The 24,292-nt window shown below is 45.7% G+C and overlaps 3 protein-coding genes across 8 annotated transcripts in view; 2 read left to right on the plus strand and 1 right to left on the minus strand.

Annotated features, from left to right (window-relative positions):
* The first annotated feature begins 2,367 nt into the window (after positions 1-2,367).
* On the plus strand, positions 2,368-9,381 carry NFE2 (nuclear factor, erythroid 2). 2 transcript variants are annotated; one of them, XM_019724400.2, is made up of 3 exons: positions 2,368-2,629; positions 6,753-6,922; positions 8,112-9,381. In XM_019724400.2, exons 2-3 carry the CDS (start codon positions 6,809-6,811, stop codon positions 9,123-9,125), a joined length of 1,128 nt encoding a protein of 375 aa, XP_019579959.1. In that variant the 5' UTR covers positions 2,368-2,629; positions 6,753-6,808; the 3' UTR covers positions 9,126-9,381. The 2 variants fall into 2 exon arrangements, with proteins under 2 accessions (XP_019579959.1, XP_019579960.1); XM_019724401.2 differs by lacking the exon at positions 2,368-2,629 and adding an exon at positions 5,493-6,561.
* A 2,772-nt stretch (positions 9,382-12,153) lies between these two features.
* Positions 12,154-18,694, minus strand: HNRNPA1 (heterogeneous nuclear ribonucleoprotein A1). Of its 4 annotated transcripts, XR_002136735.2 has the most exons (12): positions 18,537-18,694; positions 17,878-17,994; positions 17,436-17,582; positions 17,097-17,307; positions 16,908-17,000; positions 16,735-16,827; positions 16,366-16,440; positions 15,998-16,156; positions 15,298-15,453; positions 14,967-15,032; positions 12,524-12,591; positions 12,154-12,298 (listed from the first exon to the last, which is right to left on the minus strand). XR_002136735.2 is itself a non-coding variant. In XM_019724402.2 (11 exons), exons 1-10 carry the CDS (start codon positions 18,549-18,551, stop codon positions 14,977-14,979), a joined length of 1,122 nt encoding a protein of 373 aa, XP_019579961.1. In that variant the 5' UTR covers positions 18,552-18,694; the 3' UTR covers positions 14,021-14,734; positions 14,967-14,976. The 4 variants fall into 4 exon arrangements, 2 of the variants coding, with proteins under 2 accessions (XP_019579961.1, XP_019579963.1); XR_012493952.1 differs by lacking the exon at positions 15,998-16,156; XM_019724402.2 differs by lacking the exons at positions 12,154-12,298; positions 12,524-12,591 and adding an exon at positions 14,021-14,734.
* Positions 18,695-19,191: 497 nt separating this feature from the next.
* Positions 19,192-24,292, plus strand: part of CBX5 (chromobox 5) — a 34,459-nt gene continuing 29,358 nt past the window's right edge. Inside the window, exons 1-2 of one of the 2 annotated variants that reach the window (XM_074325602.1) lie at positions 19,196-19,347; positions 23,252-23,352. The gene's annotated coding sequence lies outside the window, so the exon portion shown is untranslated. Of the gene's footprint in view, positions 19,348-23,251; positions 23,353-24,292 lie in introns of both variants that reach the window. The other variant, XM_019724405.2, reaches the window with a different exon arrangement.

Here is a 24,292-nt window from a genome sequence, read left to right on the forward strand (position 1 = left end):
AAGCAAAGGAGACTTAGAGTAGAAGGCTGTTGACTCTGGCAGGAGGAATCTGAGAGGAGGGGGCTAAAGGGACCATTCCCACCCCAAGGGCTATAAAGGGTGTTCTGGAAACAGGACACAGCCTGGGAACCACAGTAACGGCTCCTTTTACAGGAGGGGGGTGGGGGCGAGGTGGGAGAGACAGCTCCGTGGCTGGCTAATTGCCTAAGTGAAGGCTGCCAGTTCACTTAGCTCAGACTGATCATGTCTGTCTCCCTTATATTCAGGAAACTGCTTCAAACACGTCTATGAATGCCTGTTGCTTACGGGATGAAATACAACCTTCCTAGCTTGACTTTCAAGACACTTAACAGTCCAGCCCCAGTCGAACTTCCCAGGCTTATCTTCTACTACTTCCTGCCCCTCCACCCCACCCTAGTAAACTAAAAGTGCTGCTCTGTGTTTATGCCTCTGTGCCTCCACACCTCTGTTTGGAATCCCCTTCTCTGCCTGGTGAACCCCTAGTCATTCTCCATGGCTCAGCTCAATTGCCACCCCCTCTGTCAAGCTTTCTTCCATCCACCGGTTAGAAATTTAGCCCCATCGCATGTTATATAGACCTTTATTAGTGTAATTCCCTGGCTAGACTCTGAACGAGGACATAGACTATGTCTTATTCATCTTTGTGTTTCTGGAGTGTAAACCATAGTAAACACTCAACAAATATTTGTTGAATGAATGATGAGGCGTGTGTTATCCATAGTTGTATCTGCAATGCCACAAACAGTGTCCTGAACTGGTAGTTCTCATTCAGTAAATGTTGGTTGACTGGCTGTAACCTGATATCATTATTTAATCAGCCATAAGTGTGACTATCACCACCCCTCATCCCCTCTGAAGTGCCCAAATAAATACGCAAGGGACAGCACTCTATTTGAAGGTACGTGTTTGTGACCCTGATTCACGCCCAGGTCATCAAGAGATTCTGAACCCACACGTAACGTGCAATGAAGCCATGGGCCACCTCCTGTCCTACATAGATCGTACATGTAGAATCACAATCTCCTGGGACAGGGATGGAATTCAAAACATTTAACCATGGGTTTGGCATGGGCGTTGCTCAGTCCCACACATGCAGTCTGCAGGGAGGCTGTAAGAGGCCGTATTGCATTGCCTCGAGTGGCTTTGCTGTGCTGCTGGGCCGTGGGGAGTCTTTAGAGAGAACGGGATGGCGGAGGCGTTGGTGTAGTGGGGAGGAGCACTTGGAGGACTCCCAGCAGCTCTTCTTTATCAACTGGGATGAAACATTTTCATTATTTTAACAGTGAACACAGTTTGGTCAGAGAATGCTGGCTTAATGCCAGCCCTGCCTTGGGGTGGCACCTGTCTGCCTCCCCAGTCTTTAACTGTTTCCAATTTAACACACGAAGAAAAAATAGAGAAGGCTAAGCTGCAGCTATAAGGACTGAAGCTAGACATAGGAAGGACTTTCCTTAGAGCTGAAAGCCACTAAAAGCTAGGAGAAAGTAAGATTCTTTTCTCCTAGCCTCTGGAGGGAGAGCTGTGTGGCTTGGGACTTGGGCTGTGTGCTGGAGGCAAAGGGATGAATGAGTGACTTCTGGGGGTACTTACTGGCCTGACAACAGAGCTGCTGAGGGTACTGCGGGATAGACCTGATATCCTACACGTATGTCCTGGTCTGTCCAGGGTATGTGGCTGCCATGTGGCTGGGGTGCATTGCCTGGAAGAAAGGAGGACAGAGGGCACCTGGGGTCCTCTTTAAGGGAGGTGAATAATTTCCCTGCTGGGCACCCCCACCCCCCAACTCCCCTCACACACTGACAAGAAACCTAGCCAAGAAAGAGGCCTTTGTCCTAGGACATCTGAGGCTTCAGGGGGAGGGGAGAAGGCTACAGGTGAAAGGATACATCAAAGGAGCCGGCTGCCCCTCCTCCCCAAAATACCTCCCCTACCCCTTTCCCAGAACCCAGGCTTTCCTTAAATAAAAGCAGTGCCCTAAATGCCCACCTAACAAAACAGCTGGGACACTAGACACCTGATCCTTTTCTTCAGCTGCCCTCTACCACCTTGCAATGACTCAGTTTCCCTGTTCCTAAGAGAGTCAAGAAGGCAGAGGGAAGGAGGTTACGGCTTGTAGAAAGTTTAGAGGTCATTTTGGAGTGGACCATCAGGTTGGAATTCATCATCTGCATGGGAGAAACACAGACCTGGCTGGACTCCTGGGCTCAAAAGGAGGGCTGGGAGAGGCTTGGAGCCATGTGTGCCCCCGCTGGCCAGGAGCAGGGTGGGGGCGGGGTGTGGGCAGAAACCACACCAGGCTCAAGTTTCCTCTCTTGGCCAGAAGGGGCAGGAGGAGAGGAGGGCCAGGGGAAAGGGGAGGGTTGGAGGAAGGACTGAGAACTCAGGCCCAGGGCTTCAGAGAGGTTGGTGGACCGCCCTGGAGCTCCGGGTTCTCAGCCTGAGTCTTCACACTCAGGGCTCAGCAATGGCCCGAGGGCGGGGCACGGCCCTCCCTGGTTCTCAGAGGTAGCAGGGATCCTCACCCAGGAGGTGTCAGCCCGGGCCAGCCTCCCCAGAGACAACACCAGAAGCCTCATCTCTCTCCACACCTGCTTGGACCCTGCCACAGGTGCCTGAGGGGCGGGGTGGGAGGGCGATTACAGTGGGATCCAGGGGCAGGCTGGGGAGGTGGAGGAGGCAGTGGGAGAAAATACCCATCTTTCCACACATTACTAGGAGATCTCAGATCTTCCCAGGCTGCCCCTGGTTTTGGAACTTGACATCTTTGAGAAGTCCTCTAGGAGAAGACCTAGATGATTCCTGGAGAGCTCTGGGATTCTTGGGGTGAAAGACTGTAAATGGAGACCAGACAGTGGTCCCCTGAGGGGCTGGAGAGTGACCCTGAGTAACCTTTCAGCAGGCTGGCTGACCTGGGGAAGCCTGTAGACGCTCAGGTATATAGTACCACCCTTTCTCCTGCCCACTCCATCATGCTGCTCTGTTCAGCCAGCTGGGAAGGTGGGGGACACTGAGGAATTGGAGACACTGGATGCCTGGGTCACTGAGAAGTACTTTTGCAGCAGGATGGGATAGTGGGGACAGGGGATGCTGAATTCTTGCCTTTCATTGCCCCGTCTCTTCTCTGCACAGTTGAGATCAGCTGGAACTGGAAAGGAGAGGAAGGCATCCCATCACCCTTATAGTTCCTTCCAACTGGAAATCTTGGCAACAGGGAGGGAGGGAGCTGGGAAGCAGTGGAAAAGAAGAGAGGCTGGAACTTTAATCATAGCCCCCAAAGGACTGGAGTTTGGGGTCTAGGGAGCCAAGTGACAGAATGGCAGAAACTTATTCCTTTCTCCCTTGTTTCGGTATACCTGTGTGAGTTATATATGCGACAAGGAGATTGATTCTCGCTCTGATTATATCCTTTCCCTCCATTCCCTTTGTTTCTTTCTCACCTCTGTGTCCCTCTCGCTTTGGGGATTCTTCCTAATCTTTCTAAGTAAGTTGCTAACCTGTCACACCACGCCCCAAGTTTCACTGATCTCTCTCCATCCTTTCACTCCCTCTGTTGACACCTGAAAAGGTGGAATGGTATATATAATAAGCCTCAGAACAGGGTTCCAGACGACAGCCCCTTCCCACCTTTGTCAAGGTGGTTAGAGCCCTGGGACAGCAGCTGAGAACAAATGCCTTCCTCGCCCCAGCATCTCTCCCCAGATGGTCCTCATCCTGGGTCCGTAAGCATAAAGCCCCATGCCATTTTGTGAGTACTCAGCGATTGTGGTATGATCTTTCTGAGTAGGCCCATCAGGAGGAAAGTAAAGAGGGTGGATTATAGTCCCTGGAGATGGCTGCAGTCCTACCTGATATACAATGTTGGGGTGTAAGATGCTATGTGACCTCAAAGTGTGGGCTGAACTGCAAAGTGGGAACTGGTTATTGTAAAAGAAAAGGGACACAGGGAGGCCTGCTCCACTTTCACAGTCTCTCTCTAGTTTCTGCACCCCATGTGATGTTCTTTTTGATCCAATTCTGACTATGCCCTCCTCCCTGATCTACACCATTGACTGCCAGCCCCTTGGACGGTCCTCAGAAGGGTAGGCTCCTAAGACCCAGAGGGGCTTACGCCTGATATATAGACTACCTCCCATTACTGAGTGTCTAAGGAAAAACAAACTCCTCCCTTTGGCCTGGTGCAAACTTGCCATTGTATCAGAAAGCAGGCTGGAGCTGGCTGATCAAGAGGTTCACTTCAACTCCCTCTTCCCCAACCTCATGCCTCCCCCTTCTGGAATCTCATTTCCCTGTCCTAGGGTGAGGGGGAGATTGAGCTCCTGGTCTTCATGAGAAAGGGCTGATATCAGAGACTGGGGCAGCCAAGAACCCACCCTTGCCTGGGTCAAGTGTTTAAAGCTAGGAGAAGCCTGGAGATCCCTTGCTGTTCTCCTTTCATGCTTTGTGTTTTTCCCTGTAAATCCATATGGTTGGACTCTTTTAGTATTTCTCAAGGTGGGGTGGGGGCTTCTGGCATCAGAAACACCAGGACACGTGTTCAAATGCTGATTTCTGGGTACCTGCCCCTATGAAATCAATTGAGTAGGTCTGGCATTCAGGATGCTTTTATTTATTTATTTATTTATTTTAACGAGGATCCCAGGTAAATGTGGTGCACAATAAAGTTCTTGACCGCCTGAGCTAGACAGTCTATCGCCTCTCATAGCAAGGAGTTTCCTCAATCCTCCATTAAATGGAAGAGGCTGAATGGGAAGCGATTTGCCCAAGGTGATGCATCTGGAAGGCCAAGGAACCTAGTCTCTTGCCTCCTAGGGCAGGATCTTTGTACTGCATTTGTGAGTCAAATCCAGGAAGATATAAGGAGGGACAGAGGGTGGGGGTAGGTGTGTGTGTGCAGGACTATGAGGCAAGAGCCATTGTTCCTGCCCCCTAAACCCCTTCTCCATTCACTTTGCCTTTGGGCAATTTCCGCCAGAACCTGGGTGGGGGAGGATGGGGTTCCGGTGTTGAAATGGCATCCTGGACAGACATAAACACCCCACCCACTCTGACCACTGGCTAAAGGCCTGTGCCTACAGCAACTCTCAGCTCTGGGGATGGCACTAGAACAAGGGGGTAGTAACAGGGGCAGGGGAGATCCTCTTTCAATGGGATAATTTTCAGCTCTCACTAATTTTGTGGTAAGTCAAAGAATGGACTCCATACTAAATAGCTCTGATAGGCCATCGTAGTGGTGATCAAAGGTCATGCAGTTTGAGGTCATTCAGTCCTATCCTATGTTCTTCGATAGGTTTCCCCCACCTCTAGCCTGCCTGCCTTTACTTATATGGCCAGGGTAGGGTGTAGTATCTGGCCCTCAGAGATCAGGGGGTCCCTGCGAAATCTACTTGGACTCTCTCGCCAAAGGCAGGGAGAACAGATGCGGGGAGAGAAGGGTGTCAGGGAATGGGGAGGTAGGAAGAGGAGAGGGGCTGACAGAGAGGAGAAGATGAAGGCAGGCGTGAGGTTTTGCTGAGAAAGTTAAGCTGTCTGAGCGGGAGGGGACCTCCGAGTTCAGCTTGTCCCAACTCCCTGGTTTTACAAATGAGGAAACAGAGGCTCAGAGAAGTGCGATGACTTGCCCAACATCACACTGCTGCTTTGTGGCAGACCTGCAGCTAGAGCCCAGAGCACAAAACAGCGGGGGCTGGAGGGGAATGTGTATTCAAGGCTCTAAAGAGATATTTTTCCAGAAGAGGAGAAAAGAGACTGAGATTCCACAGAAAGAATTGATGATGTAGAGTGCCAAGAGAGGCTTGGAGTATGGAGACAGGAGTGGGACGGGGAGGCAATATAGACTAGTAGAGGAAGCCAGTAGAGATTCCAGACCTGACTCTGCTATTTACCAGCTTGGACCTCAATTTCTGAATGGACCTTATAGGATCTTTGTGAAAATCAACCTCATAAACCAATGCATGTAAAACACCAGCACAGTTCTTGACAAATGCTTAATGAGTCTTTGTTACAGTTGTTATATTACCTTAGAAAAGGAAAGACCCCTGGCTGCGTGGGTTGGGGTTTGGCCAAGATGACTCTGCGGGGACATAGGGCAGAGGTCCAGTGTCTCCAGAGACTATTCCTCCTCTGCTGCCTGCAGCTGATAAACCTCTTATCTGGGCCAGGCAGGGGAGCCCAGGGCCAGGATAGGAGGAGAGGGCAGGGCTGCTATCAGCCACCAGGCCTGGTCCATATCTCAGAGGAGGGGAGGGGATGTCTGCGTGGCTCTTCCCACAACACACTCCTTGGAGATGCCCAAGCACTCACTCTCATCTTGAGAAGAAAAGACTGAGATCCTAAAACTGAGCAAAGAGAAGGAAAGCAGAGTGATCCCTGATGTTGCTCCGCGAAAATGGGGGAGGGGGGGAATCCTAGATGACGTGTCTTCTGCCCCAGCCAGTGATACAGTTTTGGGGAGAAAGAAGTAGGCGAAAGAGAAGGCATCTTGTCTGAAAAAAAGGCAAAGACCTACTGTGCTCCCAAAGGAACTGACTACAACTATAGCAGGTGAGGTGATCACACCGCAGAAAAAGACTTTCTAGCTTAAGGAGTTGGTTGATGAGTCCAGCACGAGTGGGAGGGGCTGAGATCTCTCTTCTCAGGTGGAGTTGGAAGGAGCCTCTCCATGGAGGCAGGACAAAATTGCCGACCCCTAGCAGGAGAAGTCCTAACCCCCATTTGTTTCTCCTTTGACACAGGTTGCTGAGGCCTTTTGGGCTCTGGGGGACCCTGGACCAGGTCCTGGCCCAGTAGGATGCCCCCGTGTCCTCCCCAGCAGAGCAGAAACAGGGTGACACAGCTGCCCACACCAGAGCTGGGCGAGATGGAACTGACTTGGCAAGAGATCATGTCCATCACTGAGCTGCAGGTAAGTGGGGTTGGGGGGTGGTGGAAGGGAAGAGCAGAGAAGCAGGGAGTCTAGCTGGGACTGAGGCAGAGGGCTGGAGTAAGCAGGGCTCAAGGGTGTCAAGCTGGAAAAGTTCCAGGCACTGGAAAAGTTAGGGCTGGAGTGGGAGGGAGATCTGGATGGATGACCAGAACATTAAGGGGAAGGGGGTGTGGAAGAGCAGGGGATAGGAGTGGTGAAGAGGAAGGATCTGATTGGGGATATAAGCTCTCTCAGCAGCCACTCTGCTCACATCTCCCCACCCCACCTCCTGCCCCGCCTTTCCTTTCTCACCTTCCCATCTGACTTCCCTCTCCTCCAATCCTGCCCATCTTTTTCCTTCATTTCCTCCCCCTGCCCTCAGCAGCTGGGCCCCTTTCCCCCAGGTAGCTGAGCAGTAGTTCAGGGGCCTCAGGAAGGGGGGGTCAGACTATGCCGGGGTCCTCTCCTTCTGGTTGGACAAAGGGGTGTCTGTTGGCCTAACAATGATGCCTTTGTCCCCAGCTGGGTTGGAGCAGGGTGGCTCCCCAATGTGGGTTGGGGGCCCTGTTTCTAACATGTTCTCTCCTCCTCTCTGCACCTGGGCAGGGACGGGGGAACTGAAGAGGAGAGGGTAAAGCTTGTGCGGGCTCCCCAAGGTGCCTCTCAGCCCTCAGCCCTGGCTCTGTGCCCACTCCCTTTCTCTCCCCTGCCACCATGCCTGGGCCCTCAGGATCTGCCCTACGCCTTGCTTCCACACAGCAGCTCCCTCTGCTGGGCACCCAGGACATGGTCAGGACCTGAACTTGACCCTTTGACCCTAGATAACTGCAGCCGGAAAGGGTTCTGAGGGGTCATCTTGAATAACAGCTCTTTGTCTTCCTGAAAGAAAGAAAGGAACATGAGCCATTTCAACCTAGTAAGAACTTCTAAGAAGGAGGATATTCTATAATTGTTACGTTAGTCCGTTCTAAAATCTGACCTCAGTGACTTCCATTCCTGTGTAAGCTTCATTCTTCTTGGAATAGCTGCATTGCAACTGTACAAGCTTTTTTTCGCACCTTTCTGTGATTTTTTGAACCTTTCTGTTATTATCTCACTGGGTCTTTCAGAAGGACTCAGCTTGGTCCTGAGAGAGAGCTTGTTCTCTTCCTCTGCCTGTTTCCAATCCTCTTTATGTCTTTTCTTGCAGGGCCTAAATGCTCCAAGCGAGCCATCATTTGAGTCCCCAGCACCAGGCCCAGCCTCTTTTCCTGGGCCCCCGCCGCCTCCAACTTATTGTCCCTGCTCAATCCACCCGGATGCTGGCTTCCCTCTTCCTCCACCACCTTATGAGCTCCCAGTACCCTCATCTCATGTCCCAGACCCTCCATACTCCTATGGCAACATGGCCATACCAGTCTCCAAGCCACTGACCCTCTCAGGCCTGCTCAGTGAGCCCCTCGCAGACCCTTTAGCCCTCCTGGACATTGGGCTGCCAGCAGGGCCTCCCAAGCCCCAAGAAGACCCAGAATCCGACTCAGGATTATCCCTTAACTATAGTGACGCTGAATCTCTTGAGCTGGAGGGGACAGAAGCTGGTCGGCGGCACAGCGAGTATGTAGAGATGTACCCAGTGGAGTATCCCTACTCACTCATGTCCAACTCCTTGGCCCACCCCAACTACGCCTTGCCACCTGCTGAGACCCCCTTAGCCTTAGAGCCCAACTCAGGCCCTGTGCGGGCCAAGCCTGCTGCACGGGGGGAGGCGGGGAGTCGGGATGAGCGACGGGCCCTGGCCATGAAGATCCCCTTTCCTACGGACAAGATTGTCAACTTGCCGGTAGATGACTTTAATGAGCTGTTGGCACGGTACCCACTGACCGAGAGCCAGCTGGCACTAGTCCGGGACATTCGACGACGGGGCAAGAACAAGGTAGCCGCCCAGAACTGTCGCAAGAGAAAGCTGGAGACCATTGTGCAGCTGGAGCGGGAACTGGAGCGGCTGGGCAGTGAGCGGGAGCGGCTTCTCCGGGCCCGAGGGGAGGCAGACCGAACCCTGGAGGTCATGCGCCAACAGCTGACCGAGCTGTACCGTGACATTTTCCAGCACCTGCGGGATGAAGCTGGGAACAACTACTCTCCTGAAGAGTATGCGTTGCAACAGGCTGCTGATGGGGCCATCTTCCTGGTGCCTCGGGGGACCAAGATGGAGGCCACAGACTGAGCTAGCCAAGAAGGATGGGACTGGTGATGGAGATTGCCTGCATTCCCTTCTCATAAAGGTACTCCCGAACCCTGAGGCCCAGAGGGGACAACAGTGGGAAACTTCGCTTTTGGAAGGTCCAAGGAGTGTTCACTGAGGCTTGACATGAGGCAAGTGAGAGAAAGGCTGGAATCTGTCTTCTGTGATTCAACTTTCCAGTTCTCCAACCTCCATCTCTTGTTTGAACTATGGTTTATAAAGCACTCTACAGAAAGAACCTTCCACTGTGTCTTCCTTCTGGAGGGAGGGTGATAAAGCTGAGTTCTTCTCAGTGTTCACTGTTTGCTGATGGCGGGGAGGAGCTCATTTCTTTCCCCTACCGCTCTATATAAGAGGGGTACAAACTTTGGGCTCAAGTAGCGTGTGGAGATCCACCACCTTCATCCTCTTTTTCAGGGCCAGAGGCATGAATGATCTGAAGAACCCCACCCTCCCTGGTGGCCCCTTATTTACAGAGCTGGGATTGCTGCCAAAGCTGGTTAGATTCTCTGTGCAAGGTCCCTGAGGTTTAGGCTTTTTCTTTCTCAATCTTAGGAACACAGAAAAGCCTAGAATGCCCACAGGCCTTTTTTTCTACATTTCCCCCCTCCTTGCCTACTTCTATGGGATTCCCGCAGCCTGGGGCCTGATGTGCCAAAGCTCTCACACAAGACCAGGGAGTCTGCTCTTGACTGGAATGAATTTGATTGGAGCCAATGTTTCAGGGGATTTCACATCCAGGTCTGGGTAAAACCTGTTCCACAATGGGGTACAACGTGCATTTCAGAGAAATTTTCTATTTCCCTGGTTATGTTAGAGGTGCTACCCAATTCCTTTTTTCTTTTTTTTAATTGGGGAATATTGGGGGACTGTGTGTTTCTCCAGAGCCCATCAGCTCCAAGTCGTCCTTCAATCTAGTTGAGGGCACAGCTCAGCTCCCAGTCCAGTCACAGTACCTTAGTTGCAGTGGGCACAGCCCACGGGAATTGAACCTGCAACCTTGTTGAGAGCTCATGCTCTAACCCACTGAGCCATCCAGCCACTCCTCGGGAAGCTCAGCGACAGCTCGTTTGTCTTTAGTCTAGTTGTGGAGGGTGTAGCTCACTGGCCAATGTGGGAATCGAACCGGTAACCCTGTTGTTCAGAGCTCGAACTGAGCCATGTGGCTGCCCCTACCCAGTTCCTTTTGCCTCCTCTCACACCGCTTCCCCAGGTCTTTGGTGTATGTATCTTTTTTCCTTGAAAGTTTCAGATGTCACATCCAAGTCGTCAAAGCTTCCTGACACATTCATTTCCTTGCTTGGAGCTGGGTGGTTCCCCATCTTGTTACTGAATCACACAAAGCATGTATTTCGGTTATTTTTTCTATTTATACTTCTCTCCAACTTTCCTATCTCCATTCCAATTAGGAAACCTTACAAGTTCTGATGTACTCTAGTCATGAGACAAAGGCAGAAAGTGATCAAAGGAGATGTGGAATCTTTACACCTATACCTTCTGAAAGTGATCTCTAGCCCAGGTTCAGGGAATGAAAGCAACTTAAAACTAATAGATCTGACAGTCCAGACAACTTGTCAATTTTCTCAAAGTTGAACATGTGGAACCAAGTTGTGAAGGGTAGGGCCTGAGGTTAGCTGTTCAGAAACGGTTAGTCCACTTAAGGGACATCACTGACTTTTTTCATTCTAACAAGTTCACAAAGCTGGTAACTCAGAGACAAATCTATAAATTTGTTCAGTATTTACTGTGCACCTAGTAAGTTCTAGGTACTATTCTAGGCACTGGAGATAGTGAAAATGCCCTGCACCTACGGATACACTACTGTGGGGAAGACCATCACGTACACAGTTATGTGCCTACCTAAAGCAAAAGGTGGAACAGGGTTTTGGAGACTGACCTGGGTTATGTGAACCAGTTTGCAGTAATTTGAACAGGGTTAATTATCTTCCTTGAGTCTATTTCCTCATCTAAGTTTTATCTGCAAAACATGTAGCCACGTACACAGAATGTTAATAGAAGCATTAAGTTTTTCAACAGGAATGCTTTTAGCAAACTCTGGTAACTGAGTTATCTTATCCCACCAAACCAGGATTGCGTGAAACAGAAACCACTGCTAGTTAATTTCAAGTCACAAATAGATTAAGTAGCAGTGAGATGACAATGGATGATGGATTCACACACATCTCACCCACTTCGCTAGGTTAAAATTGAGGCTGGTAGGAAAAAATGCTAAGCATTTGCTAAAATGTTAAAATTGCTAAAAATTTTCAAAGGTTCATTACTTTTGAGAAGCTAAGACTTCCTCCTTCTTTTCCTTATTCAAAACTTGCTTTTCCAGGACACAACTCCAAGTCAAGTGGTTGAATCTAGTGGAGGGTACAGCTCAGTGGCCCTTGTGGGGATCGAACCAGCAACCTTGTTAAGAGCACCGCGCTCTAACCAACTGAGCTAACTGGCTGCTCTCCATATTCTTCTTACCCCTGGCTTTTATTTTTGAAGCCTGAGATAGCAGCCAACGCATACACATACTTCTTTGCCAAAGACGAGATCCACTATATCCCTCCTGAACTTCACATCAGACATAGCTCTAGTTAGAAGAACCTCAGCAGCAGCTCTGGCTTTTATAATTTGATTTTTGTTCTTGCCCTGAGAGCTAGAAAAGGGATATGTTCCAGTGGAGCAAATTAGTAGCTTACTTCTGGGTCGTTACTCCTGCGGAGCGAGTTTCTCTTGGATTTCAGTAAACAATGGTGCCAATGGGATAAACTTTAGTATTTCCTATTCCAATCAGTTCGAACAACCCACCCTAATCTGAGTGCCAACTTGTGGTTAAAACATTTATATAAACTGCTAGCTTCAAAATGCAGTGACTATTTAGATAGATTCCTGGTTTACCAGATGCCTGGTATATCATCATCTATTATTTCCCATTCTCAAACTTGAAATGGTTAAGAGTGTACAGTATCAAGTTATTTACTGTATTACAAAGGGAGAAAAGGAAAACAAGAAATAGAACCAAGTTAAATACATTTTATTTAAAAAGTTCATTCCTAAAATCGAATGATTAATTCAAGCTGCAGAGCAGCTAACGAAAACTGCATGGCAGTGAAAATGAAGTACTGGCTCAGATAAAGGTTGTCCTCATAAGGATGTTCCTGTAGAAAGAAAAAAAAGTTATGAAGTATTTACGTTAAGTGAAAGATTCTACAATAACATCCATTCTCTTTACTTACTGGGAACCCAGTTACTTAAGTAACTTTTTGCTGGCTAGTTTTCTATTAGACCAGATTATGAGATCTCATTTTTTGGGTTCAGAGGCAGACCGTCAGTGTCTTTACTTTGGCAGTACTTTTATTGATCATTACTTTATAAAAACTTACCTTTTAGCCATGAACTTGGGCAGATGTGTTTTTTAAGAGTTGATAAGCCTGTAGTGGCTGACTCCTCCCTAGAAAAGCAAACAACCTTTAGAACTAGCTTTTCTCTGAGACCAAGTCCCAACTCAAGCTAAACCCCCCCCACCCCCCATAAATGGTCCACCCCCCTCCCACCATCATTTTGGGGAAGATTCTAATATATTACTTTGAGCCATTGTTTTAAGAAAATGGGTCAAAGGAAGGTAGAAAATAAAAATTAAAGGGCGAATATATATTAGCACAACAGAGATAATTAAGTGCTTACTTCCTTCAATTGGGAGCCACCAAAACTAGGGTGTCATCTCCAGAAAAATCAAGTTCAGCTTAACTGGACTAATTTTGGCTCAATATATTAAGGAAAATATAACAGAAAACTGGATTTTAGATTAACTATATGGATGTAAGTAAAATCTGTTCTTACCTACCAGCATAGCAATAAAACCTTTCCTCCTGGTTCTGACTGCTAGTCCTAAGAGTCAGGTGTGCCTTACTCTCGTCTGCCTCCTTCCTTGCGATGGTCACTGAAACTTCACTCCCTCCTAGCTTTCATGGAGCGTGCCGTGGCCTGCCCCTGGCTTATCTGTACTCCACATACCACAAGTGTCTACTCTCAGCTGTAGAGTGTCTGAGCTCGAAGCCATTCGCGCTATACTTGCTAGCAGTTCCTAGTAGCTGAACATCTCTCCTGGATCTTTAAAGGCATTGTCAGGAATCCTGAGGTATCTGCAAACTCCCTTAATAGTTAAGGTTCCACCTGCCATTGCAAACTCAGCCAGTATCAAACCCATGGAACTGTATTATCCATCCTTTCCCACCCCCCTCCACCTCCCACCCAACCTCCCCCCACCTTCCCCTCCCCCCCAAACTTCCAAGTAACACACCCATGGGATGGAATACAATCCTAATGATAAACAAATCTCTATGCTACTAAGTACAATGGCACTGAAATTTAGGGTACCAAAGAAAGGGCTCAAAAGAACCTATGTACAAATAACAATGATTGGATAACTGTTAAAAAGGTTTAGAAATCATTTTCTACACAATTAACATTTTAGGATGGTTGTGTGATCTTGTGCCATGTTTAAAGGAAAACTGCAGTTAGCATGTTTATAAGCAGTACAATTCCTCAATTATCTCCTTAATTTTAACCTCCAAACTAGTGTGGCTAATCTATAAACCACTATAAAGACCCACCCAACCACAATAAACTGCAGTTTTCCTTTAATGTAAGCCTGTTTTTGTGTTAAGAGTAAAAAATTACTTGTGCTGGTCAGTTTAAAAACGTCTCCCAAATACTTCTAATCTGTGGATGTACAGGGTGGCATTAGCCAGCAGCTCGTTTCTATTCTCTGGCAGAGTTTTGAACTCGAATTGTGATAGCAGCATTCAACATCACCAGGGGTAGTGGGTAGGGAAAGTCCAAAGCTCTGCCAGTCCCAAATCCATACAGTTGTCATTCCATTCAAGAGGATATTAAATCGTTTATTGATTACACATGATAATGGATGATACACAAGCTTCATTCCCATCTATAATTTTATCTGGTACCATAGTTCAATTTAGATATATTGCATAGGATGTGCCAACAATCATTAATCACCAAATAAACTCCCGACTCTGCTTGGGCGATCCTTTTAATGGTGAGCTCCAGATCACCAACACAGTAACTGTCAATTCAACTACACCAAGGTTTCTGAAGACAATGGCTTCTGACTGAGCCCAAGCAGGTTGTAAATAAATTTCAAATGGAACCTGGCATCACCCTGAAGGAATTCTAACTTCACACTGTTGGGGTAATTTACCAAGATGGCTTCAGAGTAGACTAACTTTACACAGCACATTTAAAAAAAGACACATTTATTCAGCGTCATGATCAGACTATTACATTTAGCAATCAACAGCATGGGTGCAAAAAAAAAAAAATCTACATTAAAACCCTTTGTTGGAATGCTTTACACTTTCCACAGAACAGAAACTAAAATAACCTGTTATACAATTAGTCACAAATACAGTCCTCGAGTTTTTTGCCCATACACATGAGTATTGTCTAAAACATGTCTTCTTTGTAGCAGCTAGGCCCTGCCACCACTGTGCTTGGCTGAGTTCACAAATCTGTTGTAACCTGTAGCTTCCCTGTCACTTCTCTGGCTCTCCTCTCCTGCTAAGCTTTGTTTCCTGTTGAACAATATGGAATAAAGTTGTTAATCTAAACATATTAAGACTCAAGGCTACAATCCAATAGCAAGTTGTTTTCCACAAATTTTGCTGATCTGAACATTAACTTAATATCCACAATTTTACTGCAGTTATAATGTTAACTATGTTGCACTGCTCAGCTACATTAGGGTTACTGGGTTTATTATCAATTGTAAAAACTAAGTCAAAACACAAAAAGGTGTTTACTTACCTGGCAGTAATTAAAACCTTCTGCCACTGCCATAGCTACTGCTGCTGCTGGAACCACCATAGCCACCTAAGAATAAAATTTGTTCCTTTAAACTTGTGAAGTGTGAATATAATTAACGCTTGTATATTTGAATCAACAAAATCCAAACTTCAGAATTTAAGCTCACGTTTTCAATTTGATTGCAAAATACTAGTCACTTTAATATCCTGAAATCTTCAAATTATTGTCAGCTTTTGATTGCCTACACAGTATCACCTAAAGACTTAATATATTCTTTACCCATTTGTTATAGGTACACTAAGCCTTCCAATACTACAAACACCTATTATACCTTGGTTTCGTGGTTTGGCAAAGTATTGACCTCCACCACCATAGGGGCCAGAGCTTCTGCCTCCAAAGTTTCCTCCTTTCATGGGTCCAAAATTTGAAGATTGATTGTTGTAATTGCCAAAATCGTTGTAGCTTCCACCACCTCCAAAATTGCTTCCTAGGAATGGAAAGAGGTCCTTTATCTGTTACTTGGAAAAGACAACTGTTCTGAAGTCTAGTGTTCAGAGTGGAAGTCACATGACCTGCCTGCCTTCCTCCCAAACTCTGATGGCTCCATGCTTGATTGTATTTCATCCTTTCTTGGCAAGGCATTCAGTTGAATAATCCAGTATTTAAAAAAATTTACCCAACTCACCACGACACAGAACATTCTCTAGCCTTTGAAAGCCTTTACCCATTCAGGGGGCACTGCAAACATGCTGGATACATCAACTAAGTGCCTAAAGTCCCAAAGAAGATACTAAATGCTGCTAGAAGCTAATCTGATTCCAGCTGAAGATGCCACTATCCATTTATTCATCTATTTGGGAGTGAGGCGGCCCCAGCGTAAAGCTAGGAGGAGGTAGCATAGCAAGTCCATTAAAAAAACACCATGCAGCGTACCACATAATGCTTTAAGAGCACCAAATCCCCATCCGGGCACAAATTCTACAAGGCTAATCTAGCTACAGCACCAAGTACCTGGATCACTGGATACCTACCACTACCACCGCCAAAGCCGCCTCCGCCTCCTCCGTTGTTATAGCTGTCATAGCTGCCACTCCCGCCATAGCCACTGCCCTGGTTTCCATAACCCTGTCCACCACTTCCATAGCCTCTGCTTCCTCCAGAGTAACCAGGGCCGCCTCCTCCATAACCACCTACAAGAATACAGTTCTTCTCAATAAGACAAAAGTATTCAACAATCAAAATCTGTTTAAGCATAATGGGTAACAGCCTGGTCACATGCTGTTATGGTCAGAGTTCAGCTTGTCATGCACTAGTTTTAGTCTCTACTAACCTAGTCTATAGGTTGCCAAAAACTTTCCACCTGTGTATTCCTAAAGAAACAAAAACCACACAAACGTACCATCGTTACCAAATCCATTATAGCCATCCCCACTGCCACCATATCCTCCTCCACCACGACTGCCTCCAAAGCCACCTGGAAGAAAGTGGAGTTTTAAAGCAGGTTCGGAGTACATGCGTCGCATATAATTATAGCCTTTAAAGTCTATACTTCAAGGAGCAGTTCCTGTACTACAAAAATGATTTCCACACCAAAGATTTTAACTTCTGATTAACAGAAACCAGAACTACATTTGGGTAAAACTGTAACTTTAGAAATGCCAGCCAGTAGTTACATACAGCCACAGGTTGCAAAAAGCACAAGTTATGCGGGTAATTAATTACATCACAAGCTTACCCTTAATTCCCAATAAAGGATAACCACATATACCTCGACCACTGAAGTTTCCTCCACGACCAAAGTTGTCATTCCCACCAAAGCCACCTCCTCGACCACCACCGAAGTTTCCAGAACCACTTCGACCTTAAGAAGAGGTAAGTGTTAAACCACAGATTGTAATTGCTCAGTTACCTTTAAGGTTTAATTGAAAGCAACAAACCCACCTCTTTGACTGGATGAAGCGCTAGCCATCTCTTGCTTAGATAGGGCTTTCCTTACTTCACAGTTGTGGCCATTCACAGTATGGTATTTCTGAACTAAAAAATTTCAACAATGAAAAGGGACAATCTCAGGGTTTAGAGTAAGATATGGATTTCAAACCCCTTGGCAAATACCAGTCATCTGATACTCACTGACAATCTTGTCTACAGAGTCATGGTCATCAAAGGTTACAAAAGCAAAGCCTCTCTTCTTGCCACTGCCTCGGTCAGTCATGATTTCAATCACTTCAATTTTCCCATACTGTTCGAAATAATCTCTTAGGTGATGTTCTTCAGTGTCTTCTTTAATACCACCGACAAAAATCTTTTTCACAGTTAGGTGGGCACCAGGTCTTTGAGAATCCTAAAGGAAAAATCCAATTAAGTGACTTATATTAGCAAAATCAGTATTAAAGTTTGCCAACATCCCTGAACGTAATAGCCATCTAGTAGCACACTTCTAAATGACTAACATAAAGAAAAAACACTTACTTCTCTTGAGACAGCCCTCTTTGGTTCCACAACTCTTCCATCCACCTTGTGTGGCCTTGCATTCATGGCTGCATCCACCTCCTCCACAGTGGCATAGGTGACAAACCCAAAGCCTCTGGAGCGCTTGGTGTTTGGGTCTCTCATCACCTGAGATATTCATTTAACACATATTAAGACTCCAAAAACTATTGTCATTTTTACCTTGAATAATGTAGCAGGTAACTTTATACTAGCCCTCGTACAAAGCCCTTCAACTTAACCTTATCTATCATACATAAATCTATCTACATCTTAATCAGTTAAAGCCTCACCTTCCCTTGCCAAGTTACTTCCAACTATAGTCCTGTTAGCAATCTTCATAAGCATTCAGACAGTAACTACAGCAAGATAAGCCAATGAAATCAACTAGTTCCAGTGCTCTTTTGTCTCTTGCAGGTCTTACCACACAGTCTGTGAGCGTTCCCCATTGCTCAAAATGGCTCCTTAGACTCTCATCGGTTGTTTCAAAGCTCAAACCTCCGATGAAGAGCTTCCGCAGCTGTTCAGGCTCTTTGGGAGACTAAGAATGGGGGGGAGGGAAAAACGTTATGCCGGCCTGTATCGCAAAACATCTTCCAATTAAGAGAAACAAGACAGCAACGTACATAGCACTTATTGTTCCAGAGGGTCGCAGCAAGCCACGTGCTTCTCCCCATTGGGGAGGCTCTATGTTGGGGGCTGGGAAACGGGGAGCGCATGCGTCCCTACTCTCCCTCCGACGCACGCGCAACAAAAGGACTGGGCGGGAGGAGTGCATCGCCAATAAGGGACTACAGCTGCTTAAAAAAAAAAAACTCGCCCACTGAGACAAAATAAAAATCGTTTACTGTGCCTAAAAGTTTTACCAGGAGGACCAAACCCGGCGTGATAACTAAGGGTTGCAGGACGGCGGCCTCATGGCGACGACGAGGACAAAATGGCGACCTGAACTTTGGGAGGGGTAGGCCCCGGCAGTGACCAAAGAACTGCAGAATGGGCTGGTGCAAGCAGCCAATCCAGGCCGCATCCAACCCAACTCAGAAAGGAGCGAGGAAGAAAATTAAGTTGGACAGAACATCTTACCTCTGACTTAGACATGACGACCGCGGGAGGGGTGACTTTAACGATGCTTACTCGGCGGCGTCCACCGACAGAAAGGAATGATCTAACGAACGTATCTGCCAGCCTACCTTCGGCCTCGCTGTTTTATCCCGCCTCCTCGCTTACGGCATTGGTAGACTCCGCCCCTGAGTAGCTCTGACTGGATATTTGAAATAGCTTCCTGCTACTATTGGACTGTGGTGCCGCATTGCTGTGTAACGTCATCCGTTTGGGCGTTCTACGCAGTCTCCACCCCTTGGAATCCATTGGTTCCCATGTAATATTACTCTTAACTAGTGTGATTGGCTAGCCAACCAATCATTCATATTTGAACATCCTCAAGGTATTTGGATAGCTTTTTGGCTCTCCACGCTCCGAATATTACATTCTAGTCAGTTGTCAACTTATGATTAGTGCAGTGTATTAAAAAATAGCGTATGAATTTTATTTTTTGCAACAATCGCCTGCTGAGCGCATGTGTAGGAAAATGGCGAGTTTACGCAGGCGCAATAAGAAGTTCCGCTTGACTCTTGGAACACGTGAAATGGCGGGCGGGAGACGGCGGCGAACCTACAGCGCCTGCGTTGTGGCGGGAGTTGTGCCGCGTTTTGCGCAGGCGTAATGGGCGGAGAAAAGGTCTGGTCCCAGGATTGGTCGCGCAGGCGCAGGGAAGGATCCGTTTTGGCGGGCGGTTGGCGTTGCGCAGAAGGCGGCGGCAGCTGTGGCTTGTGGTCCGGCCTCACCACAGAAGAACAGGGAAGACATTAGCGTGAGTGATCGGTCTCGATCCCGGGTAAGTGGCGGACAGTCTTGCCTACCCATACGAGGTCTTGAACCGACTCCAACTGGGCCCGTTATTGTGTGAAATGAATGGACCGCGGGGTGGGGGCCAGCGGAGGGGGAGCGGTGGGTCCGGCCAACCAATGGAAGAACAGGGGCGGGATGTTTTAATCCCTGTAAGTTCTGTGGAGCTTTGCTGTCTAAGAGTTTGACTGGCGAGTGTGTAGGCCAATTGCGTCTGCCTTTAGCTGCCGACTGATCGGTCCTTGGGCCATCGGAATGTGGGAGGCGGGTTTTCCCCTCCTGAGCAGCGTCTCACTAAGCCAATGAGCACGAAGCGCGCGGTAGGTTGGGCTCCTCTAAGAGGCAGCGGTTTGACTCCAATGAGGAATGCGGGAGTTGGGCGGTAAAATAGATGGACCAAACCTGGAGCCAGTAGGAGGACAACCTACTGAGAGCGCTCGACCAGGTCGTCCAATCAGCGCTCCAAAAGACGGAGGTGCTGGATTTGTGTTGATGAGGAAAGGGATTCAATTCCTGTGATGGCGCTTCGGGGTGGATATTTTATCCACAATGACTTTTCTAACGAAGCCTTTAGGCCTGCATCGCATAAGCCTCCCTGGTATGAAAACGATACGTTTGCTCCTGTGTGTCTCGAGTTGGGCATTCCCCCCCGCCCCCAAACACACACACATCGGTGCATCCCACCATCCACCGTAGGTTTTGGGTGGAGCAAGGAAGAAGATCTTTGGACTTTGAGAACTAGCTTCTTTAGGAAGACCGACTTGAAATGTTAGAACAAATAGAGATTGTATGTCGTGAAAAGGTGCCTGAGGAAAATCTACGTAATAATGCATATTTCCACATACAACTCGATATTTGTAAGTCCATAGAAAGTTTTGGAAAGCTATATACCAAAGTGTGTTACCCCCAGGAGTACCGTAGCATTGAGGCAGATTAGATCTCCAATGTTTAACTCTTTGCAGGGATAATTATAATTTGTGATTAAAATTAAAGTCAGTTGATTTAGGGTGTTGGGGACAGAAGGGCTCATCCATCACCTGGGTTAGTTCATTGACTTTTGATTATATTTCCTTAAAAGTTTATTTTTAGATGCAGTCCATTCCCTGTTGGTAATGCACATTCTGCTTATTCCAAGATTTTTACTAAAATACAGAAATTTTCATTACATTTTGGCTGTATCAGAATGTATACTGCTTTACTCACTGATGTATTTATTTAGAGTCAAGGGAAAAAAATCTTTAAATACTGCAGTGAGTTCAATTACATATGAAATATCTTTATGGTTAGAGAACCTTTCTGACTTATAAAAGGTGATTTTAGTTGAGATATGAACAGAGGAGAGATTTCCATGTTCTCTGGCACTTCCCAAAGGACAAACCTATTTCATGTTTGTTTATAAAGTATTTGTAGGTATGCTCATAATGCGGCTGCTTAATTTTTAAGAATTAAAAGGATATAGGTTTCAAAAGAACAATCTTGATCTACAGCGTTTCTTAATTACAGCACTATTGACATTTCCTGCAAATGCATCTCACCCCCATTTTTGACAATCAAAATGTCTCCTGACACTGCCAGATGTCCTGGGGGTGGGTGTTTGGGCAAAATAATCCCCAGTTGAAAACCATTGATCTAAACTGACATGCTAGAGTTGATTATTTTGTCAAAATCTTTTACCAATTGGAAATTAGGGGAAGAAGATGGGTGGTGATGTGTTTAGGAAGTGGTTTTTAGTAAATGGATCACTAAATCCTAATGATTATCTCTTCAGATATAGTGTGATCATTGTTCCATTGTATAGAAGGAAAATTTCATTAAGGTTTTTACTATTTAAACATGTTTGATTGCATCTTGTGTCTGGCTTTCTAAAATAATGGCAAATACGTTTTTTTAAAAAGGTATACTTGCCTCAGATGCTTCTTACATTTTCATCTAAGTTAAGACTCTTTCCTTTATTGGGATTCTTTTGGATCAATGTCTCAAACCTTTTTAGATGTTGACCCTTAATAAAAAATATATTTTATACTGACCTTGTACACACGTTGAAACAAGTTTCACTGTACAAATAAATGTGCAAAGCACTCTTGATATTTTTGCATCTACAGTACACTATTTCGTTTCCTTAAAAATACAGGTCATTTTCTGCTGAACTGATTTCACAGCTCTGTACAGATCCACAGTTTAGAGAAAAAAGAAAAACAACTGATCTAAAGAATAGGTAACTAAATTATGCCACCTTAGATTACTCTCTGTGTGGATTCCTCCCATCTTTGGCCCCAGCTACTTGGATTTATAAACAAATTAATCAGTGAACCCTTATTTGATGTCTGATATATTTTCGTTTGAAAGATTTCAGGCTTTGAACATAGAGTTCTTGGTTTATTGTGGTGTGCAAGTAAAAATTGCTTGTTTTACTGTGAATTCTCTTAAAATGTTGTAATATGTCTGATGAACATTTCTCTGGTGGGGAAATTTTAGTGGGTAATTCTTCATTGAAACTCTGAGACTATCACGTTGTCTAACTTTAGACTTTTTTTCATTGCCTTTGTAGACCTGGTTTGGTTGTTAACATGACAAAATGTTGAGCCTGAGTTACAAAAATTAAATTTCAAGCACCTGTGCTTAGATCTTAGTGGCATACTATTGCAGCCAAACCTGAAAGAAAATAACACACCTTCACTGAAAACCAATCAGTAGAAAGCTTCTATCTGGGTAGTAGGTGAGCAGGGTGATGGTTGAGCAAAAGAGAAAGAACATCTGAAGTGACTGGATTTTTATATGTCTAGGAAAGTTTTGGTGGTTTTAGAGCCCTGACAGTAGCTCTAGAAAAGGTATCCAGGGTACAAAGGTTTCTGAGGAAGTCTAGTGTTTTTTTGCTTTTATTGAGGTATTTTATTTAACCACATAGCATGATTTATATATCTTAATTAGAATAGCCCATTTAACAACCCTTGGTAAAGCATTTCTTTCCTTTTTTGTTCTTTTACTTGGTCTATTTTTATTTCCATTCACTTGACATGAAATTGGGCCTAAAGCTGTGAACATTGATTTTAAAAGTAATAAATTATAGTGTGGGATATCACTTGTGATTGACTCAGTATGGCTGCTATTTACACATGAACTTGGACTCCGAGCAATTTTTTTTGGTGACATAAATTTGATTTTCCTTCCCTCCTTATAGAGGATGGCTTTAGCTGATCATTTGTACTAGTGGGAAGGAGTCCAGGTCATCCTGAGAAGAGTTGGCTTGTGCAGAGTCCAAGACGCAGATTTGTTGGACTTCTGTAAGCCACTTGAAGCCACATATTCATTTCTGATGACAACTTTACACTTGTGTTGGCAGAACACCCACAGTGACAACTGTTGCCTATGTTTAGTCTGCCCAGGAGCTCTACCAACTAGCATGTTTGGGGGGAACGTACACTGTTCTTAGCAGCTACGTAAATATTAAACCTTTCTGAGTTTGTCTTCTCAGATCTGTCAACATTTAATATTTTTTGGGTAAATTGCATCCTGTGTTTACCTCATTTTACCCTTTGAAATGAGGATTAGAGGTTTTAGGCAGTCCTTGGGTCACTTGAAGCACAGTTCTTTATGGATCAATAATTTGTTTTATGTATCCAGTTTATGGTTTTTTAAATTTTACTTTGCCTTTGTATTAATTTCTTGTAACTACTGTAACAAATTTACCACAAACTTGGTGGCTTCAAACAACAGAATTTATTCTCCCAAGTCTGGAGGCCAGAAGCCTGTAATTAAGGTGTTGAACCCCCTCTGGAAGCTCTAGGGGAGAGTCCCTTCCTGGCCCCTTCAGGTTCTGGTGTCAGCCTCATTTTGTGGCCACATCTCTCCCTGCTGTCTTCACATTCACATTCTCTTCTTTGTATCTATTTCAGAATTCCTTCTGCCTCTCTTATAAGGATACATGTGATTGCATTTAAGGCCCACCCAGATAATCCAGGATAAATTTCTTCTTTCACATCTTTTACCACATAAGGTAATATTCACATGTTGGAGGGAATAGGACATGGATATCCTTTGGGGGGGGCCATCATGCAGTCCGTTACACCCTGGTTCTCTAAACCCCTACCCAAATAAATTTTACCTAATTCAAAAAAGAAAAGGTTACTTTAAAAAAGTGAGAGACAAATGGGGGGGAAAAAAGGCTCAGGAAACCTGGGTTCCTATTACTGCCATTAACTAATGATACAGTAACCTTGGGTGAGCTATTTGCCTTCCTTGGTCCTTAGTTTTTTCATCTTATACGGATGGAATTGGGTACGTGGTAGCTAACAGCCTTCTAGACCTAATGCTCATAAAGTGACTCTTAAAATGTCTTAGGGTTTGTTTTCGAAGTCAGTAATTTTAAATGCAAATCAATAACTCATTCTAACATTTTGGGCCAGTATAGTCCAGTAGTGGTCTTGCCTAGGACTTGAGACACAGAAGACTTGAATTGTGACTGGTTGTCATCTCCCTGGGGGTATTAACACAGGATAACAAACCTGTATGTGTTAATTGTGTGTGGTTTTCTAAAAACAGTGTGATGGACTAGCTGGGCCATTTTCCATTATCATCGGATTTGCTTTGCAGTATGAGTAGTTCATCAAAATTAAACACTGACAGATTTTTCTGCCTGGAACTAGGTCATGGGCCTAGTTTAAAATTTTTTCGCATGTAGTTCTTATTCTCCAAACTTACTGAGTGCCTGTTCTACAGTGCTTCATTGCTAGGAAGGACACTAGAAAGCGTGGGGTTAAGGTGGTATTGCTGAAAGGACTATTTCAAGATCAACTTTTATAACACACCCTAATTTCTTCCATGGAGGAGGAACCAAATTGAATTCAAGTATTTTCTGATTGTAATCTACATTTCTTAGAATAAAGCAAATTCACATCTAAGCCAGCAGGCAAAATTATGTCGGAATAAATTGCCCT

Source organism: Rhinolophus sinicus, linkage group LG02 (assembly GCF_036562045.2).
Source record: "Rhinolophus sinicus isolate RSC01 linkage group LG02, ASM3656204v1, whole genome shotgun sequence".
NCBI lineage: Eukaryota > Metazoa > Chordata > Mammalia > Chiroptera > Rhinolophidae > Rhinolophus > Rhinolophus sinicus.